The sequence below is a fragment of the Solanum dulcamara genome, chromosome 6 (genome assembly GCF_947179165.1).
Source record: "Solanum dulcamara chromosome 6, daSolDulc1.2, whole genome shotgun sequence".
NCBI lineage: Eukaryota > Viridiplantae > Streptophyta > Magnoliopsida > Solanales > Solanaceae > Solanum > Solanum dulcamara.
This window is the reverse complement of record NC_077242.1, coordinates 14634306-14645434: the sequence shown is the minus strand read 5'-3', so window position 1 is coordinate 14645434 and position 11129 is coordinate 14634306. Positions and strand designations below refer to the sequence as shown.

The window sequence follows — 11129 nt, the reverse complement described above, 5'->3', positions numbered from 1 at the left end:
GAATATTTATTTACATACATATTTGCAAGTTGAAGTGATTTGAACCCACCTAGTTTTACTATGTTTTTAATAAAGTTTGACTTGAAAGCTTTGACTCCAAATAAATGTTTATGAAAGCAATATCCATGATCAAAAAGGGAGTCTTATGAAATGAAAGAATGATGAAATGATATGAATGATGGATTCTTTATGCAATAAGGACAATTCTTGCATATTTGAATTATCAAATGTTTTAATGAGCTATTCTACCAAATATGATGTTTGAATTCTCAAGTTATATGCTATGAATATTTTGAAGTATTAAACTACTCCGTGGGATTGACTTAGCACCGAATGAGGCATTGAGGTGGGATTCGGTAAGGGAATCCTAGTAGCAACTCCTTGTCTCATTAACTATGTGCCAACATAGGAGCCCTTGTAGGCTTAGGCTAATGGATCCATAAATAGCCCTTAAAGTTAAAGTTAAAGAAATGAATGAAGTTGACGGAGTTCTACCTGGCAAGTAGTCTCCCCGGCCAACGTAGGGGGTTATGTTGGATTCCATGTAATAGCTCGCATGGTCTTAAATGTCGGTTATGGTTAGCTTCCCACAAAATGAATGTTTTAAAGGATATCCATATGATTTATTATGCATGTATTACATTATGTTCCATATTACATAAATGTTATAATATTTTCTCAATGTTCATGCATCCTTACATACTTAGTACATTCAAAGTACTAACGCATACTCTTTTGCCTACATGATATCACCATGTAGGGATCGGTGCTCCTCCTCGTTCTCCTCCACGTGGCTAGTTGATATTCCATTGAAGACTACTTTTGGTGAGTTCCCATGTTCCGGGAACAATACTCCTTTATCTTTCTAGCTTATGATATGTTAAGATATTTTATTATGGCATTTCTTCTATTATGATTGAGGGTGAGCTAGGAACTTGTCTTAGCCCCATTAAATCTAATAGTTAGAGGTATTGTTGGACATATGTAAGTTGAAGATTTATTATGATTTCCGCTTGTTTATTTATCATCATTACCTATGAAAGGCTAAAAGAATGCTAAGAGGCTTGTTTGAGGTACTTTCGGGTTCCTCATTCGCCATGTCACGTCTAGGCCCTAGGCTTGGGTCGTGACAGAAGTCAACCATTCGTACTCTAAGAGCTCCAAAGCACAAAAATAGGCATAAAAACAAACAAATGACCAAATGACCAAACTGTCAGTTCCAGCAAGTCATGAATGACTTGAGATCGCTGCAGAAAAACTCTAAATGCTGAAAAAATTGAAAAATAGGGGAAATGACCTAAGGGTCATTACATCATCTCAATTACATATAAAAGAATATAAAAAAGAAATCTTTTAAATAAATTTTAATTAAACCATCCTTTGGAGGACGATTATGTGTAAAATTTTAAAAAAAATAATTATAAAACCAACCTCTGGAGGTTGGTAAAATTAAATTGTACATAATTAATTTTCTTTTTATTAAAATATTCATATAATGACCATCAGAAGTTAGGTATTTTTTTAATTATTTAAATCGAACTCCGTTGGTCGGTAATAAATTATAAAATTAAGAATACAATTTAATTTTATCTGAATTAAGAATATAGTGTACTTTAATGATATTTTTAATTAATTTTAAATAAATCGTCCTCCAGATGATAGTTTTATGTTAAATAAAAAATAAAAACAATATAAAATACCGATCTCCAAGGTAGGTATTATTTCATTTAACGTGATTAATTTTACTTTTATTAAAATTTTATTTAATACCGACTTTCGCAGACCGATAGTTTGTCATATATTTATTTTTAATAAAATCGATATCCAGAGATCGGTGTTTAAAAAATATTTATATTAGCAAATCTTTCCTATTGTATGTAACACTAATGTTTTCATTTTAAGTTATAATTAATTCTTTTTGAAAGTGTAACAACTTTGTATAGTTTATTTTAAAAAATTAGAATTCATGGATTAGACAAAGAAACACCGATAAATTATATTCGAAGTATAGAAAAACGTTGATATTAATTAGGAGGTAATTATATTTATTCCTAGAGTAATATAACAAATTATTTCAGTCTGTGAACTTAACTCTCGTGGTTAAGGGCTATTCGATAATCTATCTTACTATGAAATGCGAGGTGATACTCGTATAAATATCATAAAAATCACGTTATATATATATTATTAATGATTCATTGAATATTGATTGTGTTGTCTCGTTTAATGATATAGAAAACAAAACACGGATAATTCATTGATTTTAGGAGGTAAGTTCTATCAATATATATTCGTCGAATTAGAAAGGATGTCTTGTGTAGTGATCACGTTGTAGTTAAAAGGTAAATGATAATTCATCAAAGACGTATGCAATACATTGATTTTAGGAGTTTATACTTGTCGAGTAGTGTAACATATATATATATATATATATATATATATATATATATATATATATATGTTACAATACATATATACTCGTGAAGTATTGTAACAAAGCAAGTTCTATCTAGATTTGTACATCCGAACTTGAATGGATGTTTCGTGTAGTACTGATGTCTTAGACGAAAGGTAAGCAATAATCCATTAAAGATGTATGGGATACGTTGGTTTTAAGAGATTATATATACTCGTCAAATAATGTAACAAACCAAGTCTTATATATTAATGGTTCGTATATGAAATACATTTTTAATTAAGAAACAACGATCAATCCAAGAAGGGACTGAGCCACCTTCTGATATGGGGGTCATCCGAGCCCTCTTCTCTGGAAAATTATACTATTTATACATGATTAAAATATTTATTTATTACAAAATCGACATCTTAAAGTAGGTATTCATTATACATTTTTTATTTTAATAATTATTTTTTAAAAATAATATTGACTTCTCGATGTCGGTATTTATAAATATTTATTTTAATATTAATCCGGTATATTATATATACATGTGTATATCTAATTTTGACCTCATGTATACGAGATACATGCATCTGGGACCAAAATTTGGTACGAATGGTAATTTGAAAAAATCATGGAAAGACATGTAATTAGACCCTAAACTAGTGAGATTTGTGTAAGTTGATGATTCCTCCTCAAAACGTCACTTCATATGTTAAAACTCTTTAAACCTTTTCTTAAGCAGGGTTGAAAAGTGGGTGACAATTTAAGTTCAAGTTAACTTCAATTAATTGCCAAAAAAACAATTAGTGATTTTCATGTAAATAAAATGATTAACAGATCGGCCACCTAACTGGATAGAATGAACGGACACAGATAAAAATAATGAGAAAAGTTTGCACCATGCTGGCGGAACAGGGAATGAAAATATTCATAGGCTTAAACTAAAATAATGGAGTTATAAATTTAATGACGCCCATAAAGCTGGATAAAATTATTGTTTAGATCTCCCTAAGCGGCTACTGCAGACGCTATTCAGTTTTTAAAACTCATTGATGGAATTGGAACTGCTAGCATTTTAATTTTTGTTGGCTATGCTACCAGGTAGCACCTTGGGGTGGACCAGTCTCGCAGACGAAATTCATTCTTCAATTAATGCAACAGTAAATTGAATTGCTTCCATAGTCAATTTAGTCTCGACATAAAAATGAGTTGTAAATCCATAGTTTTAGGCTTCTCCATGATTATATTGTTGACGAGCTCAAAAGTGGCACTGAGGTCCTTTAATGACCTCAACCGATCAGTTCAATTACACGCACGCGCTCACAGGGTCCAGCAGCGGTGCCAACTTGGTGGTGACACTGAATCAGATGACTCCCGAAGATTACTGGAGAGTCTCGTTACAAGTCCCGCAAATTATGTTCCATTGACACCAATAAGTTTCTTGGAGAGAGCAGCTAATGTTTTTCGCGATACAACTTCGGTTGTGTTTGGATCTTCTGTGAAGTATACTTCGGAAGAGACACATTCTAGGTGTCTAAAACTTGCTTCTGCTTTGGTTCAGCTAGGAATTTCAAGGGGAGATGTGGTAATTAAGACTTTTTTTTCAAGTTCAATGATCACCTTGTCAATTATATATACTTTTAGATACGATTTGTTTTGTTTTCTTGATAGTAACATGATTTGAACAATTATTGCAGGTTGCAACTCTGGCTCTCAATGTACCAGCAATGCAGGAGCTGCATTTTGCAGTACCAATGGCCGAAGCAGTTCTGTGTACATTAAATACTCGTCTTGATTCATCAATGGTAGCAGACTTGCTGAAACATTCAGAAGCCAAGATAATCTTTGTTGATCAGCAATTGCTCCAAATTGCTCAAGAAGCACTCTGTCTTCTTTCAAAAGAGAAAACAATTAAACCACCAATTCTTGTGCTAATCCCTGAATCTGAGAATTCCGTCCCTCCTATACGTGAGATATATAATATTCACGATTACGAAAATCTTTTAGCGAGTGGGAATAGCAATTTCACAATACGTTGGCCAAAGGATGAAGTTGACCCTATCAGTATCAATTATACTTCGGGCACTACGTCATCATCCAAAGGGGTTGTGTACAGTCACAGAGGTGCATATCTCAATGTTATTGCTTCTTTTCTCACTCATGGAATGGGTCTGACGCCTACCTACCTTTGGACACTTCCAATGTTTCACTGCAATGGATGGTGTATGATTTAGGGAATGGCTGCGATTGGTGGAACAAACATTTGCCCTAGGCATGTCACTGCAAAACATATATTTGAAAGTATTTCACTCCACAAGGTCACGCATATGAGTGCAGTACCAACTGTCTTGAGTATGATAGCAAATTCTCCACCAAATGACAGGAAGCCACTTCCACATAAGGTCGAGATAATGACAGGCGGATCACCACCGCCTCCACAAATTCTTTCCAAAATGGAGCAACTCGGATTCGGAGTATCCCATGGATATGGACTAACAGAGACTTACAGTTCTGCTACGAGTTTCTTGTGGAAGCCTGAGTGGGATTCTTTGCCCCTTGAGGAACGAGCCGCGCTTAAAGCAAGACAAGGGGTGCAACATCTTTGTATTGAAAAAGTTGACGTTAGAGACCCTGAGACCATGGAAAAGGTGCCAGGTGATGGAATACTGTGATGTGTGCAGAGGGAATACTGTGATGAGTGGATATTTGAAAGATGTTAAAGCAACCAAAGATGCTTTTAAAGGTGGATGGTTTCATACTGGTGATCTTGCGGTGAAATATCCGGATGGGTAAATAGAATAAAGGATCGGTTGAAAGATATTATAATTTCTGGAGGTGAAAATATAAGCGCACTGGAGGTGGAAGGAGTTATATATAGTCATTCAGTAGTTGCTGAAGCAGCAGTAGTCGCACGACCTGATGACCATTGGGGACAAACACCTTGTGCATTCGTGAAGCTGAAAGAAGGATTTGAAGAAATTACTTCAAATGAAATAATTAAATTTTGTAGGGATCATTTGCCACATTACATGGCGCCTCGAACAGTCCTCTTTGAAGATTTCCGACAACTTCAACGGGCAAGGTACAAAAATTCATCTTGAGGGAGAAAGCAAAAGCTTTGGGTAGTCGTTAATTTTTACACTGAAAAGATAAGTGCAATAAGTATCATTGTTCTTCCAGGAGATGTATTATGTTTCAAAAGCTATGTATGAAGCAAAAAGGAGGACAATTTTATTAATTTACCCTTTGAGAAACTTTTTTTGAACTAAGCAAATTTATTTTACACTTTCAAATATGGGATGGAGGAAGTAATATTATTCATCTTCTTAACATGAACCTAAAAACAATAAGCCCAGAAATTATTGATAAGGTAGACTTCAAAATCAATCGAAACTTAAATTAATAATATACTTTAATTAAAAACCTAAACTTGGAGAAGCAAATTCTAGCAAGTTTGAATTAGTTTCCAATGAAGACATGTCTTCCTCTTTCAAACTCACCAGTACTTCAATTCCATCCCCATTTTGGCTGTCCATCAAGAAAATTTTCTTATTAATTGGTACACTTCCTAAACACATTCTTCTAGGACTCCCCCATCCAAAGTCCATGTCACAGAAAGGGAATTTACTCAAGCTTGTACACTTGTACACATCAACCTCATCGTCGTCCTTTTCAAGTTGATTCTGAAGCGACTTAACTTTTTCAAACAATGTTGTGACTAAATTTTTAGTTTCCCAATCTCTGCTGAAATACGTTTCTTTTTCCTTCCTCACTTCACTAATCAACTTGTGCAATTTGATCTCTGTGGGGTCCGCAATCTGTGGTGCCATGAAGAGGAAACTAGCATTACCTTGGAACTCTTCTGGCAACATTTTTTTCACAATTGATCGCAAATTGACCGATTGAGTGAATACGGATGGCCTAGTTGAAATGGATGCCATACACTTGTAGACAAATGCACTTGCAGCTTCAACAGAAGAAGGATCAATAGTACTACTACTCTGTGTTCTTGATTCTGCGGCAATCATAGCCTTGAGGGAATTTATTTTTGACCGCGAGAAGAGGTATTTATTTGATATGCAACAATGGTTTCCTCTTGTTTTACTTTTAAGTATTGCCTCAGCTATAGGGATACTTACGGGTGGAAAAATGGATCCTCCAATGAACTGGAAAGATGATACCGGGGCACATGGATTACGTGCCATGGCTGACCAGTGATTAATAAAATTTATCATACTTGAACCATCAACAATTTTGTGCGAGACACACGCACTGATTGCTATCCCTCCGCAATTGAAATGGTTAAGTTGAGCCACGACCAAATTTTCTTTGGATGGGGTCCAAGGTACGTTTGTTGGGAAAACTAAATCTTCGGCCTCAGTACTATAATGATTAAATATTTCTGACATTGGACAATCTATTTTTGCTTCAAGAAACTTGGCCCCCACGTCATTGCATTCGACATGGAGATCATCGTCCCTGATTGTTCCAGCCAATGGATAGTAAGAAGTAAGAGCTCTTGAGAGGGAATTCTCAAGAATTGTAGATATATGAGTAGGTTCAACTGGGAGAGTTGGATTATATTGCTTTGGGTAGAACATGGCAAATGCCATGTATGAACATGGATTAAGTTGATCAAATATGGAAAGGTTTTTAATTCTATGGGACAATGGGGTTGGAGATGATGGTTTAATGGTTTTCTTGGAAATCAAAGCAAGACGTGGGGCAACCATTTTCACTAGGAAAAGTGAGTTGTCGGTCTACCTTAAATTTTATAGGCCTTGGGTGGTTCTTTATATGGATTTGTGGTATAGGAACCAACTAATTAAGAGTATTATTTTTTATTCTAATATTCCTCTTTAGCATATGATTGGCGTGCAAGAACGTTTTTGTGTTGTGAACCTCAAAGTCAAATAGGGATCACATCTCATATTCCCTATTTTAATTTGATTAATTAATGCTTTATTTTTAGTATGACCTAAAAAATGACATGCAAGAATGTGTGAAGGCAGACAGCTTTCATCAATTATCAGATTTCTTTGAGATACATCTGGTTGATAGATAATATCATAAATTTCTTCCGGGATAGACAAACGTGCGTTGACACAGATACAATTATATGAATTTCGCTCAAGCTTATAATTAAAATTAGCCTAAATTTAGCCTATTTAACTCATCTGGTATATAATTTGAAATACCTACAGATAAACTCGAAAAGCATGATTTTGGGGAAAATGGTAATTAATCCTCTACACCATGTGATTCCTAAAAAAATCTACTATATTTATTCATAATTTTATGTGTTAGCGTAAACTGAGATTTATATTTGCCTAATTAAAATATAAACAATTTAAGGAAAAATTTTGTGAATTGGTAAATATTATTAGTGTATTATTTAATATAGCTATAATTTTACATAATTATGAATCACAATTAAAATTTAATGAAATTTGCTATTATATAAATATGGGGCTCATATAAAAATCTAAAAGTGAATTTAGGGTTCATATACAAATCTTCAAAGCAAATTTGTATTTTCTTTTGTATTTGTATATTTCGGTGCTTATATACAAATCTGTGGAGGTTCATATACAAATTTGTGGGCAAATCTGTGGAGGCTCATATACAAATCTCTAAATATTTGTATTTGTATACCAAGCGAATTTAGGGGCTCATATACAAATCTCTAAAGTAAATTTGTATTTGTATATTCAATCTTTTTGAAAGCCCAATTTATATAATGCAGCGAGATATATCAACCAAAAAAAATCAATTTGTATGATGCAGCAAGATATACAAATGAAAATTGGCATAACAACTGAAACTATAGCTATGAACATAATTAGGCAAACTATAGCTAAGGAATCTAACTATGTTTTAAATCTTTGCTATTTTTAAAAGTTCCTCATGATTTAACTCATTAAATACGGATTAATTAAATATGCTGATTTTATAAATATGCATTGAAAATAAGTGGATTATATGTTATAACTATTCACACCAGTATATATTACCCTATCAAAATAAATATCAAAAGAATTAACTTAAATACAGCTCATCGAATCGCTTAGACTAAAAATAACTGGTAGATGTATAATATATGTATAATATGTGTATGATTATGTAAAATTTATGTATACCAAATAGAAAACATAAACAGTGAATCCAACCCACTATTTCTTCCGTATCAAAATAAGTGTCATCTTAGCGAAAAAATTTAATCCAAAATGTAAGAATTCAAGACAAAAATTTTGTATATTTTTCTAACCATACTCTTATACTTTTCATCTTTTTAATATTGTTCAATTTTCAAGAGACATTTATTAAATATGAGTAATTTAGTAAACTATATATTATATCTATTATTTTTTTAATAAAAGCACTAAGATAACACTTATTTTGAAACAGAGAATGTACTTATTATAAAAACTTTGTACTGAAACTGTATATGAGAAAATAAATTAAATAGGATTATATAGTGTAAGTGCCAAAACAAGTCATTCTAATTAAATCGAATGACACCCATAAAAGCTGAATATAATTTATTTGTTAGGCAGCCAGAATTAGTTGGGCAATAAAGCTAACTAGTCGACGTGCAGATGCTATTCAATATATGCCATGCTTCCCTATAATTTAGAAAAATCTGATTTTTAAAGTTGATTAAATTATTGAATGCATTTACTAGGAATTTCATGAGAAACATTACAACTTTTGTGAAAGCAATATCAAACGATGTTCTGAATCCAAATAGGGTTGCGTATCGGTCGGTTCGGTTCAATTTTGAAGTTTATCAGTTTGACTTATCGATTATCGGTTTATAGACATGTCAAATTGCTATAGAACCATTGAGATATTGGTTTATCGATTATCGATTATTGATCATTATCGGTTCGATTATCAGTTTAACCGTTGAGATTTGATACAAAAAAAAACATTTAAAATCACTTAGAAACAAGGTGACAAACCAAATGAACCATGTACATGAGTTGATAAATTGTGATTTGTTCAAAACAAAATTTAAAACATTATATAATAACCAAGAGTTTGAGACATCAAAAAATAAAAGTACGAAAATTAAACCCTAAGGGAAGGACTTTATATACTGAATGGTAATAAATATAAATTATTAAGTTACTATCGGGTTATCGGTTAACCCATTAAGAAAAAATCTTAAACTGTTAAGAACCAATAACTCGACAATAAGAAAAATTAAAACTATTACCGAAACCTCTAAACCAATAACCCATTACCGATAAACCAATAATTTTTTTCCGATTTGATTTATCGGTTTCGATTCGATTTTTAACGGTGCTAAATCCAAGTTGGAGAAGTGACTCCTTTTATTTTAATGGATTAATTACTAGGATTTACTAATGTATTTAGAAAATTAGGTAAATCTTGATGACCATATACCTATCATACCAGTTACTCGAAAAGAAATAAAGTTTTATGATAGTTCCTGGGTTGATTTCATAAATGGTCGCTCAATTTTTATTTTATTGTACCAAAGTTACCAAAAAAAAATCTGAAACATAAAAATCACTCAAACCTTGCTCAATTGTTACAGAACGTTAAAATTTATAACACGGTAATCATTCAGCTTTGCTTAAGAGCACATCAAGTCACTAAATAATTTTCTTGTAACAAAAAAGTTATTCAATTAGTATCAATGAAAATATCTCTTTCTGTTTATTTCTAATGATTTTATGTGATAGTTCGACAAAATTGAACGTCTTTTTTAGTCACAAAAGTTAGCTTAGTGACTTTCATTATACATTTATACTTAGGTAAAGTTGAGTAATTGTTTTCCTTACGGAAAAATAATCTAGTAAGTTTAGTTCAACAAAGTAAAAGCTAAGTGTTTATTAATGAAATCAAGGGCCATATAATTAAAAATTCTTGGAAATGTTAGTATTATGACTTATATGAGATTAGCTAATTAAGGGCATTTTTCAAATGAAAAAAAATATTTTAAAGAAAATTTAAAACAATTATTTGCTGATGAAATTAGAATTGGTAGCATTTTAAGTTTTGTTGGCTATGCTTCGAGGTAGCAGGTGAAATTCATTCTTCAATTAATGCAACAGTAAACTGAAGCAGAAAATATTTCCAAGTTTTGGTCTTTCTACATATATATATATATAGGAGCTGTAAATCCAAATCTACATATTACTAATCCTATAGTACAGATAATATTTCCATAGTTTTAATTAGGCTGCAGCAGTCACAATGAATCAATTCTTCAAAAGCTCGAAAATGGCTCAGATGTTCTTTAACCGATCAGTCCAATTACCCATACGAACTCACATGGTCCGACAGCTGTGTCAACTTTCTGAGTCCCAAAGATTACTGGAGGGTGTCATAACTTCAAGAAAGTAAAAAAGGGAGGTGCACATTCATCGTTCAAGAAGAAAACGCGTATTTTACACGAAAATGCGTATTTTACGTGTTTCCAATTTTCTATAAATAGATGGCCTCTTTCCCTCATTTAGATCATCCCACAAAAATACAATCCAAAAGATTCAGAACACAAAGAGAGTTATACACCAAGATAAATATTGTAGTTTTGAGTATCTTCTTTGGTGAGTTATTCCTTTTACAAGAGAGAAATGTTTATTGTTGTTTTCTCCTTGTATTTGAGAGTAGTGTATTCCCATATTATCATAGAAAAATCCTTCTACCCCATAGTATTTTTCCTCAATCTGTTTGAGGGGGTTCCGCGTAA

General features: G+C 32.5%; 1 protein-coding gene and 1 pseudogene across 1 annotated transcript; one reads left to right on the top strand and one right to left on the bottom strand.

The window, feature by feature from the left end:
• Positions 1-3641: 3641 nt before the first annotated feature.
• On the top strand, positions 3642-5625 carry LOC129892219 (isovalerate--CoA ligase AAE2-like; annotated as a pseudogene).
• Positions 5626-5820: 195 nt separating this feature from the next.
• Positions 5821-7137, bottom strand: LOC129892221 (acylsugar acyltransferase 3-like). The gene has a single exon (XM_055967779.1). The coding sequence runs from the start codon at positions 7135-7137 to the stop codon at positions 5821-5823; it is 1317 nt and encodes a 438-aa protein (XP_055823754.1).
• Positions 7138-11129: the final 3992 nt, after the last annotated feature.